The sequence below is a fragment of the Astatotilapia calliptera genome, chromosome 23 (genome assembly GCF_964374335.1).
Source record: "Astatotilapia calliptera chromosome 23, fAstCal68.1, whole genome shotgun sequence".
Lineage (NCBI taxonomy): Eukaryota > Metazoa > Chordata > Actinopteri > Cichliformes > Cichlidae > Astatotilapia > Astatotilapia calliptera.
The window spans coordinates 8,110,097-8,134,194 of record NC_137443.1 but is presented as its reverse complement, the minus strand read 5'-3'; the positions used below and the strand labels follow the sequence as shown (position 1 = coordinate 8,134,194).

The 24,098-nt window shown below is 38.5% G+C and overlaps 1 protein-coding gene across 1 annotated transcript; it reads right to left on the bottom strand.

The window, feature by feature from the left end:
* Positions 1–17: 17 nt before the first annotated feature.
* On the bottom strand, positions 18–23,977 carry impact (impact RWD domain protein). The gene is made up of 11 exons (XM_026159053.2): positions 23,789–23,977; positions 20,885–21,013; positions 20,750–20,802; positions 20,561–20,623; positions 20,312–20,397; positions 14,277–14,402; positions 14,098–14,192; positions 12,289–12,362; positions 10,409–10,499; positions 4,378–4,512; positions 18–673 (listed from the first exon to the last, which is right to left on the bottom strand). Exons 1-11 carry the CDS (start codon positions 23,834–23,836, stop codon positions 614–616), a joined length of 960 nt encoding a protein of 319 aa, XP_026014838.1. The 5' UTR covers positions 23,837–23,977; the 3' UTR covers positions 18–613.
* Between the last annotated feature and the right edge of the window lie 121 nt (positions 23,978–24,098).

Genomic DNA, 24,098 nt, shown 5'->3' with positions numbered 1-24,098 from the left:
AATGGATGTGGACTGTGTTGCAACTCAGTAAACTCCATTTTATTAAGCAGTGATGTATGATCGCATTTCTTGGAAACGATGAAATGATTTGTGAAAGATCGCTATTGAGATGCAGATTCAACAGGGAAATGAATTAAGGCTTGCAGGGACAACCTCGTTACTGTATCTCCATCATGATGGAGCATTACAATTTTAAAAATACTGGGAGTGCATGCAGAAAAGAAAAAAAATTAGTAATTCGAGGATTTAAAAATACTGGCGTATTCTTCAGACGTGGATCAACAATCTTCACATGTGGGGTACATTCAAAGTCATGATCATTACACAAATCCCCATAATTTGTTTTAATGAAATGTGAACTGTACACATTTTATTTCGAGGCTTCTTAAACTAAATATAAAAATATACATTCCAGAGTTAAAGCAGTCATCTGAGACGTCATTTTGAAATCCCAGATGATATTTTATGACCTTGAATGAAAACTAAATTGCTAGAAACCATTTGTCTTCTAAGACACATCTCACATCTCTTTCTAAAAACGAGCTTTTCGTTGAATTCGACATCAAATACTGAACGTGTGCTTGAAAAAAGTTCTTCATTTTTCTTCTGAAATTCACTTTGTCTTCTTGCCTTTTGGCCTTTTGGTCTTTAGTCCTGATTTGTTGGCCTCATCCTGTGAACCAAGAGGGGAGGATTAGAGAAAGAATGATTGTGTTACATTAGCACTCTATTTAATGGTGCCAGAGCTTTTTCCGTGCTTAATATCTGAGTGCTTCTTTACAGCTCATGATAAACTCTTTTGCCTAAAACTCCCGCTGTGTTTGCAAATGTGCAAATTGCAATGTACTGATTGACATGCACCATGCTGTTTTAATGTATTCCTGTAATTGCATCAAACAAAACATTGCCATCCTAAGTACTTTTAGGAAACATCCTCTGCTAATTATTAGTCTGGCAATCCAGACTGCCAACTTGTAGAGAACTCTGGAACCTCTGTTACATAGTACAGGGTGAACAAATGTTCACTGAGTCTGTCTTGATGCATCAATTTTGTCTGAGTTTGTTTTTCATATTGGCGTAGAGCTTTATACAGCAGGAAATTGCTTTGATACCATTTTTAATAAGTGACTCATATACTGCAAAGTAACTGGCAGTGACCTGTTCCTCCTCAGGTGTGAGACTGATTCAGCTCTTTTTCCCCCTCTAAACTGTAGTCTCTTTTTCTCATAAATCAAATCCTATCCAGGTATTCAGAGACTTTATGCAATTTTGGATTTAGCTTTTGCAAAACTGATCTCACTCACCTTACCAAAAATGATTTTCTCCCATTCGATATTGTCTCATTGGTTGTTGGGTAAGTATGCTGACTTTTGTAAAGGCTGTACACTGTTAAGAAGGAGCCCTGGGACACTGATTTCAGGGACTGACTGTTTCCTCCTCAAAGAATAAAAAGTTCCAGATTTCCACCAACATATCTTCATAGACGAAATTAAATAAGTGTGCCACAAGGGTTCGGGTCCTGTTTTTTAAATGTATTTTTTACATACACATCAACCCATCATTAAAGCTTGACTCATGAAATTCTTAACAGTTATCAGTTTAAGGGACGTTATGAGGCTGTAGCTGAGAAGACCTCCTCGTTTTCTCTCTTTATTGCTTTCCGGTGTCCGGTGTACACACGGCACAGAAAATAACCGGCTACTCTGAGGTTAATGTGACATTTTTTTTAAATTCATCATGTCTTTGAGATGAATCTGACTTAAACAATCCATCCTACCGCCAAGGGGACATTTGTGAAATTTCTCCATATTTAGTGAAATATAGTGCTGTGCAAAAATCGGCCCTCATTTCTTTACATTTTGCTAGGAAAATGCAAAATGGGTACAGTGATTTAAACATGTACAAAATTTGTTGCCACTGACGTTCAGTCGAGTTCTTCTATAATTTGGTGAATCTCAGCTTTTTCTTCCTTTTTCCTAAGAATAATTTCTTGTCAGCCACCCTGTCGATGATGAGACCTCAGCAAAGCATCTCTCAGGCCCTGTGTCAAGCCTTTGCTGGATTTCTTCCTATTTCGTAATGGCTTTCAGCTACTGCTCATCTGATTTAAAAAAAATAAAAGAAAATAAAAATCTTTTTTTAGGCCTGCCACTTTTATCCTCCAGTTTTCTTCAATTTTCTGAGGACACACAGCACACCATGCCAAGTGATTCCCAAAGAATTATCAGGCTAACAGCTCTTTGGGAATCACTGTCTTTGTTAAATATGGCATTTGTTTTTATAGATTCAGTTAAAGAAACTGGAAAAATATGTGGTTTTGTGACAGGCTGCTAGCAACAAACCACCTAAAGATATCATTTAAAATTTTCTGTTATATGTAAACACTCTTTAAACTGGTGTCTCTTTTATGTTTGAACAAATCATAGGTAGGTGAAACTAAAAACAAATGGTCAAACTCAAAAGAAAACTTTCAAAAACCTCAGGAAAGCCTTAAAACTATTTACTTACAGAAAAGTCTGGCTTCAAAACATAAAGGAGGCTCAATACTTGTTCCCTCCCGGGGCAGATGGCGGGTTGACTGGACCAGCGCAGACATGCTGGAGGACCGGATGCACTGTCTACACCAGCTCTCGCTTACCTTTACCCGCCCCTGTTGCCTATCCTGTGTTTCTATGGTCTATTGACAATCATGTGCTTTTTGTGCTGGGGTATTTTTTCTGTTCTCAAACTGTTCTCCCATTAGGTGCTCAGTCTGAGTGGAGTTTTTTTTTCTCCTCCTCTCACCTCATGTTATGTATTTTTGTTGTTTTTTCCTATCAGCCTACCTCTCTGACATGTCTTCCTAATGTGATGTTTGTGTAAAGTTTGGTCAGAAGGTTTCTTTGTAAGTGTGCAAGCGCCATTAGCATGCTGCCTGCTGCAACCTATAATTTCCTTCGGGATTAATAAAGTATTCTGATTCTGATTCTGATTGAATAATACTCAGGCACAGTGAAAAATAAGAATGTCATATATGAGCTCATGAGGTAATCACAAATTACACCTCAGTACGAGATATTGAGGAGGCTACAATGTTAAACTCAAGCTGATATATTTTTTTTAAATTCAATTTAAACAGAGCCAATTTTAAAAACAAGGATGAAACCTCCTTAAATGCATTCATGTCCCTCCCTTATATAGATGAGGGCTCCTCAAAGCTTTGGTAACTGAGTGTCAAGTTGGTGCTGCCTAATAGATACATTATTGGATTTAATGTATCTGTTTAGCAGCACAGTACAACCTGAACATAGATCATTATAATGACCTGGTGCTTAAGTTTCAGAGGGCACAGTTTGAAAGCAGCAGTGTATTACTAGTGTTAAAAAAAAATGTATGGTATGACATTACTTTCATGTCTCAAAGTGCAAGTGTTAATTTTAATTATATTTGCAATTGTCCGTTAAAATTGTTTTTTTTAACTGTAAGTAAGATGACTTACATTTCGTCACACCAGCCAAATCTGGAAATATTAAAAAAAGCTTAGTATGTATGGACAAATTTCCCCAATGCTCCACTCCTGTGTCTTACTATAGAAATGGTCGAATGAAATACAGTACAAAGCGGTATAGTTTTCATGAATTCTGGCACTGGCCTGTGGGAGGACCCTTGTTCTAGATTTTTGTTTGGTTTGAATGACTTAAGTTATTTGAATGTCATAAAAAATAGTTTTGAGTCATACTTCACATGTTCTAAAAATAAAGTGTTTGTTTTCAATCCAATCTAATCATCTTAAATTCTTATGCAAAGTTTTAGTAGACTTCATGAAATGGAGTGATTCTGCAGAGGTGTTAAGTTCTCCTTCCACAGGCAGCAAATTCTAATAAGTTGGAATAAAATAAAGTGCTGAGTTTTACAGTGAGTTGATGGGGTTTGGAAGAAGGACAAACTTTTAAAAATGTAGGTTTGCAGTACCTTTAATCTATCTGTTGCAGCCACTCAAAGGTCAATCATGTATCAATGGAATAACTTTGGAGAACACAAAGGCGACTTCAAAGCAGACTGGACCTAACTTCAGGCCGGTGAAAGCGTGTTTGATCTCCAGAACATGTTGCAACCAGACACTTTGTAATAAACTGACGTCTCACTGTAACTATACTGTGTAACAGTACAACCCCAGCATTCTGACTCTGCTTTGGATGCCAGAAAGGCAAAACCTCGCCTGCAGTCAATCTCTTTGTTTCCAGATAATTGGAGGAACACTGGGTGGTAAGTCAATTAAACTACAAGAAACCAGGTGGTCTCCTGCATCAGAAAACTGGCAGCAAAGTCAAATGTGACTGATGATGTGTCAGCAGAAGATGACAGAGCAATGTGTAAAAGGCTCAGAGTGTGTCTCACCGTAGAGGCAGTGTATCCCTCCTCCACCAGGATGTTACGAGCACAGTTGTTGATGTGTTTGAAGCGATCGGGACCTAACAAAATGCCCCCGAACCACCTAGACACGACCACCATGACATTACGCACGTCCAGGATCTGTTGTGAGAAATAAACGTGTAAAATGAGCTGGCTGAAAGCTTTGATAGCTGTTTTCAAACTGCATCAGATATATTTTACACTATATTTGATTTATAATAAACAGATGAATCTTCATGAAATGCATCTGACTAAGCTTCCAGTCTAAAGCCAATAACCTATAAATCTAAAATGGATGTATTTGTGGTGTAATTTCTTAGAGTTAGACAGAGATTTATTTTACGTTCAATTTCGTGTGTTCAATATGTGGTTTAAGGACACAGTTAACTTACATTAGGACAGAAACAGAAGGGCTTGATGTTCAATTAATTCATTAAATCACATAATTGAAATATTCTACTTAAACACAAATGAAATAAAAACTACAATAAAACTAAATATCATCTCAAAAAACTGAAATAAGACAGTTTTCTAAGCAATAAAATACCATAACAACAGAAACGTTTAAAAGACCATTCAGAAAAAGTACAATAAATCAACTGTATACATCTACATGAATGGCATTGCACCCTGCAATGAACATATGGATAATTATCACCCTGCTGTGCTGGAACGTTCAACTATAAAAAGCATTTTGGCACCTTTTACATGATTGCTTTGATTTTCCTGTCAAAAACTGTCAAGTCCAGCTGCAGCAGGTAGCTTTTTGCAGCGCTACCTGCCTTGAACCAGTACCAAACTGCAGACATGAATTTGGCAAATGTGTGAAGTACTTGGCAGCCAACGAGTGCATTGTTCCCCTCGGGATTTGCCATAAACTAAAACCCCATAAAAAAGAGTGAATATTAGCCTTATTCAGTAAGTTCAATATTTAATTGTTCTCTCTCTACCAGTCTAATAACAGTTTTATGTTTACAGTTTGTTTACAGTTTGTCATCTTGATACCTCCAGATGGAAAAAGAAAAAAAAAATGCTACTGCAGCTTTACAGGAGCAGCCAGAAACGTCAAAGGTGCACTCTCATATCTCTAAAGTTTGTTTGCAAATAAGATGTGCAATATAACAAATGTGTAAATATATAAAACAGGAAAAGCCTTAAGATTGTTTTTCTTTTTAATTGAGACTGTTTCCCCATGTTCCTCTTCAGGTTCTGCAACTCTTAAGTTTGAGCGCACAAAGATTAAATTGAGATTAATGAAATTCCCAGTAAATGGCAAAAGGCATATTTTCCAAAACACCAGACTGTGGTCTTAAAATGAAGTGGAGAACTTTACTTTGCACTGCCACAAAAACCAATCTGTCATTTGAAGGGACTCATCCACATCTGACTGCCAGCTCTATCAATAAGATCCCACTTTTATTCATCGCCACACACTTCCACATTCACTGCGAGCGTGCACACATTTAAATGAGGAAATGGGAAGAAAGCCTTATGAAGAGGAATGAGATTAGAGGAAAATAGATTTGGGAAAAGCTCTTCATGTAAATTGCTCACTATGCTGAGAGTGTTGCGAGTAGGAGATTAATCACTGTGTTGCTCAGAAAGATGGAGGACAGCAGATCCAGTTACAGGTCAGACAGCTACAGGAATTTACCTGATTTCTTAAATCTGCTCTCATGCCCGCGAGTTAGAAAAGAAATCTATAAAAGGCTGATAGCTTGAATCAATCTGGTTTTAGGATTAAAAGCACTGATTTTCCTTTATCATTCTCCCCATTTACTATTAGGAATATTAGAAGCAGTGGGTGGCTTCCATGCAGCGCCTGGAGACTGACCTCTGATGTGAGCCAGTCGTTGGTCAAGGACACAGTGACAGCAAAATTAGCCTAGCGTTGTTTGGATGAAAGAAACCGAAGAGGAGCTTTAAAGCTGCCCCTGCGCTCGGCCAAGGCTCTAACTCAGAACCATTTTCCCTAACTGAAGAATGATCTTTTTTTCCACTCTAAAAAATATTTCCTCTGCAGCTTAGCTTTTACTTGCACCTCGTAATATCTAGCATTATAGTTACTGGATTGGTTCTTACCTAGTGCTTTTCTACTACGTGAGCACACAAAGCACTTTGCACAGCAAGTCTCATTCACCTCCATTCATACATCACTTTGCATCAGATCAGCCTCCAGAGCCACATAGCACTTCTTTCCTCCCTTGTAAAATTGGATCTGTCACTATGAAGCACTCCTGTATCACTCACATTATTCTCTTGCTTATTTTCAATATAAATATATAGATTATTATATTGATTATAGCTACACTCTGTTGGTGTCAAGAAAGCTTTAGAATAGAAGAAATAAAGCTTAATGCGCTTCCTTGATAGCAAATATAGAACATATAATAACACAGATGCAGGTAAATTAGACTTTCTTTGAATTCTTTCAGCATTTAAAAGATAATTTAAAGCAAAGACTGGCTGAGCAAGTTTTTAAAGCGAACATATGAGCGCTTGATTCATCTGAATTCAGTGTAGCAGATCTCAGTTTCTGACATATCCACACCGATAATCCAATGCACCATTTCACAGTGATTTATCTCTCTAACAGGGCCACACTGGCAGTGGCGACTGCTGTCATCCTATGAATGAAAATGAACTTTGACACGAGTCATGGATTTCATCTGGAAAAGCTCTGACACGACGCAGCACCTAGGAGTAATGAGTAATGACACAACTACTACAAGTCACTGCTGAGCTTTGTGTTATAGGAAACTTTTTGTTTGGTCACAAACCTTTTACTGGCTTTCATTCAACGTTACAGGGAAACAAAAACTGTGTGGACAATAACACATTTTAGTGTGATGTGGGTGTGTGTGTGTGAATCATAGGGCCATCTGACAGTAAAACCCAGTGACAAGGGCTTCTTTGATATTTGAAATAAAAGGATTAATGACTGTGTGAAATTATTATAGTGGGACCATAGCTCCCAGTGGAGGAAACCTAAACACCATTTAAACATTAGAAGCGTGGTTTATACTACTGCAGCCACATCCCCACACAAAACAATCTCAGTTCTGTTTTTCTCAGCAAGTACACTTCTCTGAATCGATGTTCGGCTCTGCCTTAGAGACCGGCAGCTTCAGTATTTCCACATCACATCATCTCAGTGTCTCAAAATCAACCCTGACAGGCTCAAAGAAATTCATTAGATAGCCTGTCTAATTTAAAAGAGACGCAGTTTTGACGCTCTGTTATGGACATTAGTCTGAATTTTATAAACGTCCTGAATTGATTTTCACTGGAGTTTTGAATACATATTCTTAAAGCTTTATGTGACACCGTCAGTAGATTACTTACTTAATCTATTAGAAGGGTTACTTTTCACAAAACTGAATTAATACTTCTTCCTCCCTATACAGTTGGCTGTGGTTTAAGGCCATAACTGGAAGGTCAGTGGTTCGATCCTGGGCTCCTCCATTCTGAATTTCAGTGTCCTGAATGCCAATGCCCTTGACACATTACTGTTTGTGTGTGTATGTGATAGGAGTACAGATTATACTTATATTAAACACTCACAGTATAAGGCACCTTTTTAATTTAGCTTTTACTTAGCGTTTATTTATTTTATGCTTATTTATTCTATCCTGTTATTCTATTATTAATTTAGACTTTACCTAATATTTATTGATTTTATTCTTATTCATTTTTTAATCTTCTTACTCTATTTATATTTATATTTATATTGTATCCTGTTCTTATTTATTTTATCATTTTACCCTGTATATATCCTATTGTGTCATATCTCCAGTGTTTCCTCAGAGGGCGCTCTCTGCACCGGGGCTGTGATCGACTGTGGCTGCTGGGTCTCTGGGGGTCCTCTCAGCCTGGCTGGGGGGCTCCTTGGCCTCCCTCCTGCTGTGTGCCCAGCCTGGAGGCTGCGGTCTGTGACCGGCTCCCGGTGCAGACGGCTCCCTGTTATAGTGTTTCCTCACTTGGCCCAGCCCAATTTTTACTCTTTAAGTGTGCTCGTGTGTGTGTGTGTGTGTGGGGGGGGGGATATGTGTGTATTCACATCATTTATGTTAATGAGAGTGTGGGGAGTGAGTTGGAGGGTGGGGTGGGCTGTTTTTAACTATGTAAAGCACTTTGTGCTACATTGTTTTTTGTATGAAAAGTGCTTTATAAATAAAGATTGATTGATTGATTGATTGAGTGGTAGGACTGAAAAGGTGTTAGAAAAAGTGCTATTAAAAGTATAAATGAAGTCACTTCAATAAAAAATGGCAGGTGTGCTATAAGAAACTGCAACAGAATTTAAAATAAGGCCTAGCATTCAGTGTATAAACATTTTTATACCAACAAGAGAGACTAGCATGCTCAATAAGCTGTGACATTTCTATAATCCTTATTGTCCATTAAGCTGAAAGGCATTAAAAAAACATTATCATTAAAATTAGGAGCATCCTGTTTCAGAATGATGCTGAAAATTGTTACTTTGAGGATTCACGGCTATAATATATATGTCAGTATGTCCTAAAAGCTCTCTGACAAAGTACAAACAGTACTGTTTATGATGCTAACCTCCATTATACCTCAAAATGCCTTATAATATGAAAATAAAGCTCTCTGCTTTCAGGAGTGCCGGCTTACTTGCTGTTATGAGAAGCAGAAATAGATGTAGAACCTTCATTTATTAGGCTAATTTCACAGTTTAGGTTAAAGTCAAATATCCTGCGATGTTCCCAGTCTGCTAAGGAATCTACCATAATGCACTGACCAACTCGTTTACACATGCATTCACTGTTGATGGCTCTACTGCATGTCATTAACTAATCTTTCTGATGTGTGGTTTTTTTTCTGTTTGTTGATCACGGTCTCTCTGTGCTTCTCTTTGTTCTCTTCTCTTTCTCTCACCACCCAACTGGTCACTGCAGATGCCTTACCCACCTTCTGCCAGAGATCTCTGCCTGTTAAAAGGGAGTATTCTTTTTCTCCACACCAATTTAAAGTGCCACTCGTACTGGATCGCTGGATCAGTCAGCTTCTCCTAGCAAGGTTGTAGCATTGTCTACCTTACAATATAAGGTGTGTCGTGAAAATTAAGATTATGTTTTGGCACTATATAAATAAATCATAAAATACATTAAAATACCCTCAAACCACTTAATGACATCAAATCTGTCTTTAGTTTCAGAACACCTCACCCAAAAATGCCCCCATTGTTTACTGATACAGAGGATATAGGTTACAATACCAGGACCTTGGAACTGGAGAAGCCAAATGTAATTCGGCCGTGTTTTTTATTCATATTATTCGCACTTATGCCTTTCCCGCTGTGACATGTTATTATTTTCAACAAAAAGGCCTAATCTGCTTTGGTGGTGTGACATAAACTGTCAAAACTGTCACAACAGCTACCCTCATTAAGAGTAACTTATTTTGAATGCCAGTAAACACGAAAAAAGTGTCAAGTTTCCAATTTATGCTGCAAAATATGATATTAATAAGTGGTGGTTATCACCACTACCATACTATATGTCTACAAGTGCGTGCATTACGTGAAAAACATTTAGGTTGATATTGTGGGAGTGTGCCTTACTGATAACAATCTTAATTGCAAAATCACAGCAGTTTCCATATTAAACTGTAAATGGTAGCACGTAATTTCATCCATCAAGGGACTGGTGTTGGGTATTAGCTTCAGCTATATGCAAGGCTATGTAGATCGGACACAACTGTCAGTGTCCTTTAGAAATAAACTAAATTATGCATACTGTGAAAATAAACAGGGCAGCACAGACTCCAATTAAGCAATGCAAAAGCCAAAGGAAAGCTCAAGGCAGCCAGCAGATTTAACAATGTGGCTGCCGTTACTGGGCGGACGCTTTTGTGCATTCGGCTTTGGCTAACTGACTAGTTCTTTGGGGATTTTTACCTTTTTAACAAACATAACATGCAGTTTTGGTATGAAGCTGAAAGAGTTATCTGTTGGACCAAAGCCAGCATTTTTTTTTAATTAAATGATAACCTGCAGTAAATGGAGCAATCTCCCCCCCGCGGCTGTCTCGCCGTCATCTTCACAGTCCTGCAGGAAGCTGTGCTTGTCCTCGCAGTAAATCCTACAACAGACAGAATCACAACAGCTTGGTTTTAGGCGGGAGAGCATTAAGACGTTGTGGTTAGTGTGACACTGTGACACTTAAAGCCTCTTCACCGGAACATTTTTGTCAGTGGTCTAAATGTCACAATATCCTCCCCGTGAGTAATGACCACCCAGGCAGTGCACCAACGACGCAACATCGACCTCATTAGACGACACTTAAAAAAAAAAAACACCACACATCTCACACACAGGCAATGCCTGAGAAAACACAAACACACACTGAGAAAGGCCACACACACATACACACATCTTTTCACATTATGCACAGTACTGTCAGAAGCCGTCATTTTCTCTGGTGCTTTTTTGACCTTTAATTGCAGCAATGAGCCCTTTGGGGAAGACAGATCAGCCTTGAATCTTTACTTATCTCATGCTCTTCTCCACTGTGGGCGTAAACACATACAGACATATATACTTTATTTATATTAGATCCATTATATATTAAACTAAATAATGTATATTAATTTAATTTATTAGATTGAACCCCCTTTATTAGATGTTTCCTGTAGTGTCCTTTTAATCACAACTGATTCATTTCACATTTCTATACCCACACCTGGGATGTCTCTTTTAAGTTGGACCCTCACTTGCCATCCAAAAGCTTGAATTTTATTCTTTTCCCATTGAAGCTGTTTGGGTAATTGCCTTTTTGAATCAGCCAACCTTTCATAAGCTGCCATTCAATTCTCAGAGAAAAATTTGGTTGATACAATTTTAAATTCAGTGATTACAAGACGTGCAGGCCCTGAAATAGCAAAGCAGGTCCACGCTGTGGTACTCCGTCGTGATATTTTAGTTCAGATTAGTTTCAGCTGGTTTCCAGAATAGATTTTCCTGTTTCACTTTAGTTTTTATTGTTTGAAAATGTTTAATTTTACTGTAGTATTATCGTACGGATGCTATGTGTGAGGAGAATCAGTGAAGATATTACAATAAACACACAGAAGGATTTGAAAGCAGCTGGCTCACAGTCATGTAGATATCTCAGTCTTAATGAACACATTCATCGATCATTAATCAGGCAAGTTGTAGTAAAATTTTGCTACCCAGCTAACAAATATTTAAACTAAGGCTTTTCTAAGTTCACAAAGTCATTTCATTTAGTTTTTTTGATTTCGTTCTATTTGTCTGTCTCATCATAAGCTCATCATAAGCTTGTTGCTGAATTTCCCAACATTTTTGTGGTCTTCCTCTATTTAGAAAATTCTTATTCACTATTTTTCTTGCACAGATCTCTGAAGATGCTTTACTGTTACAATTGCTTTCTTTTACACCTCTTATAGGATTCCATATTGTGCTCCTGCTGTGATCAACTGCTAAGAAAAGCAGCAGTTTTTCATACTGTGGAATATAAAACTCACAGGGCATTAGAAATGCTTTCTCTATAATGTCACTTCTAAGGTTCAGAGAAATTCATGTTTAAGGCACGGTTTACATCACATCATCATTCTTTACATTTAGAGAAGGACAAGTCTACAAATCACACTCCCAATCTTATCTGATCTACTGGAACACTTGAGACTTTGCAGTCTTTAGCACAGTGGTTCATTATTTTTCCAACCCACACTCAAACAGTATAACTGCTTGTCTGTTACTACTTTAGTGTGAATGTGTTTGTCTATAATTACAACTTAGATGAAGAGCAAACCACACATTTTGAATAATCAGTGTAGAAATCCAAGCATTACAAAGGGTTTATACATTTTTTTTTAGCAACTGTATAAGCAATATGTGACATTACTAACCTGTATGCATAAATATTATGAGTGGCACTGGCAATCTTCTTGTTTTCGTACAGCTTCTCCAGGACCATTTTAACCTGTAACAAATAATGTGGGGAGTAATGAAATGTCACTCTCAGATGCATTTACACTGACTTTACTGCAGAAGCAAGGCATCTCCTTTTCAGCACTGTGTTAGCTGGAACCTGCTTTCATGCTAAAATCCTGATTGAAGGCATACTAAAACAGCAGTGATGTCCAAAAGAAGGTCAGACTAAAAATGATGCTGTATTTGTGCAGATGACAACTTGTCAAGTCAACATGCTGTCTAACACTGCTGACTAATGCACAAAGCAGCATTACTCAACTGTTTATGAAGCTAAATCACCTCATGTATTAATTAAACAGACACTGAAAGGCTCAAAATAAAACTGAGGCTTGACTACAGTGTGACAAAAATTGGTTTTAAATTCATGCCTCCCCTGCCTGTTCCATTTTTGTAGTGCTGTCACCGTCGTGTCACCTTCGAGTTAGTTACCAAATTTAGCCAGTTGGCTTCTGTGCTGGCAAAGGCTACAGCAACACTTCAAAAGTTACTCTAAAACAGTTAACACACTGTATGTAACAGACAGACGTAGCTTTCAGCTCTGAAAGATGATGGCATCGTGCCTTAAACCTGCACTCCCTTTAATGACCAGAAGGGGGCAAAGGGGGTCATTGCTTAAATAACCCATTTAATCGATGACCTCTGTAAATGCTGTCGGAATGAGTTAATCACTAGTCTCAAATCTTCTTAAATACAACATTTCAGACATCATGGTCCGCATTAGTCTAAAAATTTCAGATAAAGCAGGGTGTGTTTTAAGGAAGGGCTACCTTGAAAGTTACAGGCTGCCACCATATGAGTGTACAGTGTCCCTCAGTTACCCAGTCAAATCCACCGTCACTGGTCACATCCATTTCCATAACACCAAAATGCAAAGAGTGAAAGCAGCACAACAGGTTCACCAACGGGTGACTTCATTATGGATACTGTGGGTTGATTACTGATATATTCATATATATATATTTATACAGGTCAAATGACCCTAGAGGACACAACTGCAGATAATCACAGTATACAGAAACAGTAAATAAGTTCAGATTAGATTTGTGCAATAGTTACTGCAGACTGGGAACTCTGTTGACTCTGGGACTTCATTGGCTCTAGCACTTTATATTGTGTGCAAGTGGTTTTATGGAGTCCTTAATGTTTTTTAATATCATATTTTCTCATATGCACCAACCGGGAGTCTCACTCCTGAATGCAATGACAATGAAAGCCCTTTTATCTTATGCCATTTAGTACTGACCAATTTAGAAGAACAAAAAAATAGGCTATACTGAAGTTGAAAAAAACTAATTACGTGCCCAATTTGTTTTTCTTTATATCTATAAATGAAATCAGTCACTTCCAGATCAGTATATAAAATTATGGAAATGATGTCCAGCTCTTCGTCTATTTGGTTTATGTCCTCTAAAGAGGACAGCTGTCTGCGTAAATATTTTTATACAAATTGCAATTCACAGCAGGTGGAAGCTTTTAAGATAAGCTGGTATGTTACCAGAGACTCAGAGAGTGAGATTAGCATGCAGGAAGGAACCAGATGATGTTTCAGATATAAATTATCTTCCACTCATCAAGTATTTCTGTTGAATTTTGTATGAATTGTTGATTGCAGAGAGGATTCATCATTCATGAAAAAAACGAGGCACAAAATTCAAACTGTACACTGTTGGAGCTCCATCTTTTTATGCATATCATTTTTTATTATGCTCATTTCCATGCTGTACCTGTCTGGGAGTCACCACAGGCGCCAAATGGGGCTGGAAGGTACTGCGTCGGTCTGTGATCGGATTTCCATGTTTAATTGGAGGCAGCTCCTCATCTACAAGATAAAATATTATCCGTAATAAGACAGAGACTGATTTTGTCAGAAATGATGCCATCGTAGACTAAAATGTGCTTTTACCATTTGCCTGTTCCAGGAAGAGGTGCACATTTTCTGTATTCAGTCTGAGACTGCTGAGATCTGGAATGTCTTCATCATCATCAACATCCTTCTCAGCCGTCATGTTCACTTTTTCTGGTTCTTCCACTGAAGGAGGTAATATAAGAAATGTTATGTCATGTTAATAAGAAAGTTGATTTTTTTATGTCCCTGATGCCTGTAAAGGTCTTCACCGAGCTGTCTGTAGTCTCAGGGTGCCTGGCACTGAAATGACACCTACTGAGCAAATCATCCCCAAATTACCATTACATAACCTTAACATTGGCATGTGAATGCATGATAATGCTAATATAAGCTTCAACCAGAATACTGTAAACGTGACTAAGTAAAGTGCCATCGATAAAACAGGAAGGATGTGACTGCAAATTAATTACAACACATCTGACAACATCTAATAAACAAGCCAATGTCGAGAGATCAAACACCAAAAGCCGATCTAAAGGTGCTGACATTAGAACCCTGTTGTTATGGAAACAAAGGTGTGCCATGTGTGAGGACGGCCTTCATCAGCTGATAATCTATGCACATATAGATCATGTCTTATACGCGGTCTTTCAACACAATCATAAATAAATGTTCCATAGCAGTTAATAAAATCTGCTCTTTGAAAAGTCTGCCAGCATTAATATTTAAGTATCCTCCAACAAAAGTTGGGATTTTAGAGAATAAGCTTTGTTACCTGTCTATATTTTTGTAAATCCCATGAAAATATCAAACCAGCGATGCATTAATAATAACCATGGCGAGCCAGATGGGTTGTTAAGCAAAATCAATTGGAAAGCCTTTGGAAAAGGGCATGCTCTTGTTAAAAATACCAGGAAAGATGTTTCTGTTCTTCCACACCAATCTGATTAATAAACCATAAGATGTATCTATAAGAAGCATGTAGCTTTTAGGCCTGAAACATGTACAAATGTACAAGTGCTTGAAACTTGTATTTATTATAAATGAGCTGTATGACGCATCACCTCTAATTGCAAAAAGAAGAAGTCAGGCAGCACAATAAAGCCCTCTTGGTCAGTTTTTCATAGATTCATTTGCCCGTTGCATCTGAATTTCAAACACCAAGGTGTCGGTGGCCAAAGCTGTCGTCCCAAGGTACAGTGGCCATGTCTTTCTTTTGTATACAGTCTATGCTTCAGACTCAGGTCATTCTCAAATGCACGACCATGTCATCTAGTGTAAGTGCAGCTGAATTCTCTGAGCACGTGTGTTTTTCACACACTGTGAATTTTCCATTAGCGTGAGAGCACCTACATGTAAAAAAAGCTGCAGTCCAAGGACTTTCAAGCATTAGCAGTCAGTGCAGGTAACGATGTCTCTTATAGGTTCTTTATTCTTCAGCACACAGAACTGACAAAATAAAAACCATTAGGCAGATATTTATGTAGTTAGACCCGTTATCACTCTATGATAATTAACTGTAAGCTGCACATGGAGATAAATATAGATTGTTGAATGGTAATAAACTGAACTAATTACTTAAAGCATTAAAATACATATGTCTATGCTACAAATCATCACAATTAATTATTTCTAAGCCTAAATAGCCTTAAGACTAAAAACATTACAAGCTTATAATTATACATTTAAATTAATTTCAAAATTTGACTTGAAAATGTTCCTTCAGTTATTGATATAATGACCTACATCATCCTGCAGTTATCCATTTAAAGAGGTTAGTGGTAGTAAAGTAGCTGCTCTTGTTCATTTTCTTTTACCACTCAGCTGATGCTAAACTCAGCAATGCCAAATAAGTCTGAACTTCTCTACTTTGTTTTTTTCCATCCACTAGTATTTATCTTAGAAGTTATTTTTAACTCAAAAAAATGACAGAACTCTGTGTGTTTGCTGGGCACTATATTCAGCTGTGGATTAGCACATTTTGTTTAGGTGTTCTTGAGTATTCTGTACGCATGAACTACTTAAAACAGACAGTGGAACATGTCACCAAGTGCGATAGTGTGACTCACTCTAGTATTTGTAAGAGTATATCAGCTACAATTCATTGCCTTGGAGAAAATATGCAAATGCAAAATTGTCATAAAAAGCACGTACCTTTAAAGGGAACTAAAAAAACAACCTTGTCAACAACAGGGGTCTGTGGCACAGAGGATTTGCTGCAGCAGGCTTGGCATACACAATACTTTTTAGTAGAATTAATCCATCGTTGCTTGTGTGTGTGTGTGTGTGTGTGTGTGTCTTTTCCTAATAGGATTTGATAAAAAGGCAAATAAAGACTTTAATATGTGTGTTTGTGTGTGTAGTAGAAGTATATTTTTCAGGGAAATAAAAGCTAACAAATCTTAGAGGACCAGAATAAAGAGAAGAAATGGCAAAGTTGAGCTGCTCATGGATCTAGCATGTTTTACGCTAATAAAGGTTCACAATATTTATTCTATGCCTGCACACAGCACAAACAGGACAGAAGCACACACACAAAATTACAAATCATTAAAATGTTCTATATTTAGATGAATAAATTCTGTTTTTCTACCTTTTTTCCTCCTGTGCGATCTAATGAATCCAAACTTCATCATCAGAAACAATATTCTGTCTGTACTTTTCATGTCTTTTCTCATGTTTACCCACTTTTCATTTCCTTTTCTGTGAAGTGTACATCTTCAGACTCATCATCCCCCTCTTCCTCTTGCACACAATGTCCCTGTCTTTTGAATGAATGAGCTGTCAATCCCGCTCCTGAGCTGAAGTGCTGTGACCAGTTATACTTATTACCACATGAATTGCAGAAAGGGGAATTATGACACGCAACAATGGGGAGGACAGTTAATATTTTTCAAGCTTGTTGCTCAAAAGAGACCGTCTGCCTCAATAATAGATGCTGCTCAGCGCTAGATAATTGAGACAGACAAGAAAGCCCCCTTCTGAAAATCTGATTCGGTGTGACACTTGTAGAGAATCTTTAATTTGAGTACCTTTATGTCTTTTTACACTTCAAAAGACTCTGCCGGGGTAACCAAAGGTATTACACTGATATCGATCTCAATTCAGCGCAGTCACTCAGAGTCTTGAGGAGTTTTTAATGCCCCTACAGGTCTCATCTTATCACAGCTTTAGACCGCACTACAGTTGTCTTAGGAACGGAGGAGTGTTCTAACAAAAAAGAAGAAGCATCAAGTGGGTAAGTGGGTTCATCCAATAACTGACCTGCTGGTAATCAGTGGTCTAGATCCCGTCCAATGTGTGGATTATCGTGTAAACAAGTCCTTGGAAAGACTGAAACTGACATTTTTCTAAACCCACTGCCAAAAAGTTTGTCCAAAGAAAAGGTCAAATGAACTGCCTCATTGACTGTCACCCACTTGCTCTAACCCCACTATAAATAAATGCTTTGAGAGACTCATCCTTGTTCGCATTAAGGCAGCCATCCCTGCTGACCTCGACTCACGCCAGTTTGCATATCAAGAAAAATGATAAACATAGGATGCAGTCATCACAGCTCTCCACACAGCTCTTACACAGTTTGTGGGTTTCAACTCGGCTGTAAATATAGTTATCCATCACAAACTAGTTCACAAACCTAAGCTTAGGCTGTTAGTAGTGCATGTGTTCACTGGACACCCTGAGCACCCAGAATGTCAGGATGGATGATACTCTTATCCTGAACACTGGCACATCACAGGGGTGGGTTCTCAGCCCCCTCTTCTACTCGCTGTTCACTCCTGACTGCTCTCCCATTGACACATAAAATTTGATGATGATACCACCATCTGATATATGACTGTGATGAAAAAGCCTGCAGGGAGGAGGTCAGGCATCTCACACACTGATATTATCCCAATAATCTGGACTTAAACACAAGAAAAAATAGCAGGGAAATCAAAGTGGACTTCTGAAACACACTGATTACTCTGCCCTTTACCACACAAAGAAGAAATAGAGAGGTTAGCAAGCTTTAAGTTCCTTTATGTTTGCATCTCGGCCAACCTCACCGGGACCACAGACATCTCCCATCAGGTGGGGAAGGCCCAACAGAGGTTTTACTTCTTGGGGAAGTTAAAGCACGCTCACCTGACCTACTGTTGCACAGTGTGGTTCGTCAGCTGCATAGAAGAGAACAGAAAGGCTTTGCGACAGGTGGTGAGGGTGGCAGAATGTGTTATCGGTGCCACTCTACCCTCCCTCTGTGACACTGGTTGACTCCAAAGAAAAGCCATTTGTTTTATAATGTACCACACCCAAACCAGACTTCACCTGTTCTTCCCTCTGCTCTATGGGAAGAGATTCAGATCAATCAGGACCAAAATCAGCACCTTAAAAAAACTCTTTCTTATTCAGTAAGAATAGACTGTCCTCTAATATCTGGAAATTTAGTTTTAAGCATCTTACTCGTATCTCTTGCACCGTGCAGTGTTATTCTGTATGTGCTACCTCACTGTGTTTATCTTTATTTCTATTTATTTTATGTTTATACTGCAGGCTGTTTGTCTTTTGTTGTGAAAGAGCTTTAGAGCCGCTGAGTGGTTTTTCATTGTTTTGTGAACAATGACAATAAAGATCTATTCTATTCTATTCTGTTCTAATTTATCAGTCGCAGCCACCACTTGACAGATTAATAACACAGTGAGCTACTTTCAGCTACTTTCACTTATTCATGTGGTGGCTCCACATGTTTGATTTGGCAGTTTGTACCCTTCCTGACATGACTTTTCCTGTGAATGTGTAAACCACTACACTATGTAGACAACTAGTCAATGAGATAACACAAAAAAGCCAAGAAAAAAAAGGAGTACAGTTCTGTCAAGGATAGATACATGCAAGTATAAAATAAGAAATTTAAGCTTAAAATGTGATATTTCAAAGTCAATTTATCCGACATGTCTCACCAAAAATAACCTACAAAACCCATATGCTGTAAAAAAGCAATAAATGATACAGCTTGTTTGGGTGAAGCAGCCCAGGAGGGTCATTTAACTCTATAATCCAGCACATGGAGTGTCGTTTTTACACCTTTAACTTCATCAGTTTGTATATAGAGACTGTTAAGCCTCAGTCCTTTAATATGTATTCAGGAATCACGTGCAAGTTTACAGGAGACAGTGCATACACACAGACTGTAAATAAAAGATTGACATAGCCGCTGTAATGCCACCGGTGGGTAAGGCCCTAATTACACCGTCCTACAGACTGGCAGGTGACCCCTGTCAACCAAATATTGGCCCCTGTCAACCAAAGCAATGACAAGGAGGCTTCTGGGGCAGCACCCTCTCATTTCCAGCAATAACTTGCCAACCAGTTAGAGAATGCACATTGCTCTCTGTAGTTGCCAGCAGGTCAAGAGGCTTGTGTGACTGAGGCCTTAGTGGTTATTTTACTTTGTTGTATTTTGCTTGTTTGTTTTTTTCTAACATATGTGAACACAGTTTAATGATATGTTAACTGGTGAGTTATTAGCTGAAGCTAAAGCATTCTCAAACTTGGGTGTCGCCGTCACCCGCTCACCCAGCAGGGTGACAACAATACCCCAGTGTTTTACAGCTAAGGGATACAAACGAAACCAAAACAACACATACTCACAGAAAGACACTATAAACTGAACAGCTGACTCCTTAGCATCTTTTAGTAAAACCAGACAAGAACGTGAAGAAACCCCTGTAACCTAAAGTGGCCACACCCTTAATTCTGCATAACTTAACATAGTTCCCATGGATGAATTATATAAAAACTAACCAAAGTGCATTCACTATCAAGGTGGAAATGATTTACTTTTTGAATGGAATAGAATAGAATAGAATAGAATAGAATAGAATAGAATTCAACTTTAACAACTTCAACAACTAATTTTTGTACCAGGGTGTAAATATAATTATTTTGAGAGTTTGAGACTAAAATGTCTACAGTTACAACTCTATGAATTCAACGAAGCACTTCTGGAGAGGTCAAGACTGAGGTGGTCTGTCAGGTCTTATTCCGAGTCATTAAAAATGGCCATAAAGTGGGACCTCAAGTGGGAATTTCCTTTTTTCACACCTCACCTGTTTCTGAGTTCTGGGACTTCTCAACGAGGAAATCTCTAACTTTTTCTACCCACAGGTAGAGGATGCTCTCCCCCGCGTGCTCCCTATAAAAATGAAATATTTTTATGTGAGGGTGGGTGAAATAAGAGGCATGTAAACTACAGTGATATTAAATCATGGAAAACAATGACAATGAAAGCTTTTGATGTGGCTAATATCCCTCTACGGTATCTCTTCATGAAGTCAAAAATTATGAAAGGCACTCACACATAGATGTCTTCCAGGCTGTTTGCCAATTTGGCCCTCTCAGGGCCTCGCAACCACACTGCACTACAACAGCCGAGAACAAACACGGGGTTATTGAGTAGGAGTAGGAGTGGGCCGTTGAGTGCGATGCTGTTCTTTCAAATCATCAGAGCTCTTCCATATTAAATTTGAAAGGCAAATCAGACTTACTTGATCTGGTATATGGGCGGAGCTGCGCTTGGATAATCAGGTGGGAGAATTATCTGATCAATAAAGGGGGAAAAAAATCAGAACAGCATTACAAACAAAAATGCATGATGGACACTAATATGCAATTTTCTGCACCTGCAAACACGCCGTCAGTTTTGGCTCCTCCAAGTCGGCGGATATTTTAATGCAAAATATCCTGGATGCTTCATCAATCACACACCATTCATCACCATAGATAGAAGACAAAGCCTCAACCTCTTCAATCTAAGAGAGAACAAAGAACAACAAAGCAATTAGATTAATCATATCAGACTCGGTGGTGATTGTTTGGACCATGGATGCACAGAAAGCTTCACTCACTTTATTTAATCCGTGTGTAACTGACATTTAATTTGATTCACAGAGGTACTTCAAAAAAGCATTAATTACCCCTTGAGTAGAGGCAGTAAAGTGTTTAAATACCTGGGGTCAACCTTCCAAAGCAACAGATAGTGCACAAGAGAGGTGAAGCACAGAGTGCAGGCAGGGTGGAGTGGGTGGAGATGAGTGTGGTCTTGGTACTGACAAAAAGACAGGAGGCTGTGTCAGAGATGCTAGCTGAAGATGCCAAAATTAGAAATGAGTACATGAGCACCTCAGGTCAAACAGTTTGGAGCCAAACTAAGAGAGGAAAGGCTGAGGTGGTTTTCGACATGTGCAGAGGAGGGATAGTGCATATACTGGACAAAGGATGCTGCAGATGGAGCTGCCAGGCAGGAGAAAAGAGAAAGACCTCAGAGAAGGTTCAAGGATGTCGTGAATGAGGACATACAGAGAGTTCATTAATCACTGTGGTGGAACTTACCAAGTGAAAGGGGCAAAGATGAAGTGTATTTAATAAGAATATTCAAATTAATGTTTTTGTTTTTACACTCTTCTGGACTAACTTTGGAATAACCTTGGGACCTGGAGCAGCTCCTCAGCTTGGCCTCGGCCATAAATTAGCTGTTGCAGCTCTCATGCCACTCTGCGTACGTCAGTTTCTTTTTGACAGGCAAAGAAGACTTGAACATCAGAGGTGCAGAGCTATATGTCTGAGATGATAATAGCAGGAGAATTCTTGATCATACATAGACAAGACTAAACCAAGGGTGAGCAGTTAATTTTTCCAAGGGGCAACATGGGAAATTGGGCTGTTGCAAAAAAGTTGAACTCAATTCACTTCAATGTTAATTTTTATCTCTTTGTAAATGCTACTGGTAAGAGTAAATATTACAATTAGGCCCTAATTGTGTACACTTGGGAAATTGAATTGGCCAGCCCGGCTGTAAACTGAGTCCTTAGAGCTGTTTTAAGAAGGCCATTGTCTCACTGGGATTACTTGTACTTAGATTGATCTCAATAATTAAAACTTATTGGCCTTTCTTAATATGAGCAACTGTTATTGTAACAGTATCTACACTCAGCAGCCATTTTATTAGTTACACCTTGCTAGTTTCAAGCCCTTTGCTTTCATAACTGTGTTAAGTCTTTGGGAAATAGATTTAAACAAGGTGCTGGAAATATTCTTCAGAGATTTTAGTGTGTATTGACATGACAGCATCACACAGTTCCACCTGCACATCCAACCAACTCTCCTGTTCCAGCACATCATAAAGCATGTGGATACTATTGGATGAGATGTGGTGACTCTGAAGGCAATTTGATTTTGTGACGTTGTGAGGTTCAAGAAACCAGTTTGAGATGATTTGTGAAATGGTGCGTTATCCTGCTGAAAGCAGCTGTTAGAAGATGGGTACACTGTGGTCATAAAGGGGTTATAACATTTAAATGATGCTCAATTGGCACTAAGGGGCCCAAAGTGTGCCTAGTAAATCTCACTTACACCATTATACCACCACCACCCTGAACTGTGATATATGGCAGGAGGGATCCAGGCTTTTATTCTGACCCCACCAGCCGAATGTTGCAGGGTTGGTGTGTTGCACATTTAGAGATGTTCTTCTGCATTACTCGGTTTTAATGAGCGGTTATTTGAGTTACATTCCTATCAGCTGTAAGCAGCTTGGCCATTCACCTCTGACCTCTGGCATCACAAGGGACGTTCACACAGAGAGAACAGGATATTTTCTCATTTTTAGACCATCTTCTGTAAACCCTAGCAGTGGTTGTGTGAGAAAATCCCAGCAGATCAGCAGTTACTGAACTGCTCAGAGCAGACCATCTGGCACCAACAACCTTGCCACATTCAAAGTCACTCAAATCACCTTTTTTCCCCATTTTGATGCTCAGGTTGAACTTTAGCAAGTCATCTTGACCATGTCTAAATACCTAATTAAAATGAATTTCTGCCATGTGATTGGCTGATTAAATATTTGCGTTAAGTAGTCATTAAATAGGTGTACCTAATGAAATAAGACAAGTATCAATATGTCCCCTTAGAATATGTGAAGAAAAGCAATGGGACAAATCTGAGCTGTAAACTGAATGACAACACACACACACACACACACACACATTGTGAGATTACAGTTAGTGATCTCAAGACAGTATATGTCATTATTTTCTTTATGATTCCCAACTTAGATGCCAATGTTTACTTTCCCTGAATATAAAGACAGTGGGTACACAACTGTATAGCAACAAAAATTAAATTATGTATGCCTGCGATGGTGTTCACTTTTTTCCTTTTTTCTGCTGTTTTGACACTTTGCGTTGATGTGTGGCCTCTGTGCACCCTGCTGCACCTGCTGCGCTTCAAACATCACTTCCAAAAGTGTTAATGAATCCAGACACCTTGGGAACAACCTTCAGTATATGTGTGTGTCTGTGTATGTATGTTTATTCAAGTTTTTTTATGTGCTGCTCATGTATATTCATTTTTATCTTAAATAACGCAGCAGGGCTTGTTCAACCTGTCAGCTCTACATCTACCGCATTTGGCTTACGTGCTCTCACCAGGCCAGTTGAAAATATTACAACAAACAAGACATTTCGCACAAACTGACAGGATTGCCTAACTTTTTCTGAGGATTAAAAAAGGAAGTACTTTGTGCTTACTTGAGTCTGAAGATCCTCATCATCCCCCGGAGTTATGATATCCGCCATTTATTCTTCTCATGACTAAGTGTCACCTATATTAAATGTGTTGATTATTCAGTAAACCACAAAACTCATAAGACACACGTACATGAGTTATGTGTTGACGCCCAGCTCTGAGAAACTACTTCCTGGTCAAAGCAGTTTGACTCGTCTATGCGTATTTTAACTTCCGGGTTTTGCATTGGAAACCAGGACAACAATAAAATCGTAAGAAGAAAGAACATAAAAAACCGAGAGCGTCTCAGTTTTATTTTAATTTAAGACAGCA

Coding starts and splice junctions, on each gene's coding strand:
- impact (XM_026159053.2), bottom strand. CDS start 23,836: ATGGCGGATATCATAACTCCGGGGGATGATGAGGATCTTCAGACTCAA. Junction 21,014..23,788: donor ATGAGGATCTTCAGACTCAA/GTAAGCACAAAG, acceptor GTTCTCTCTTAG/ATTGAAGAGGTTGAGGCTTT. Junction 12,363..14,097: donor CTGTGGTGACTCCCAGACAG/GTACAGCATGGA, acceptor TATTTGTTACAG/GTTAAAATGGTCCTGGAGAA.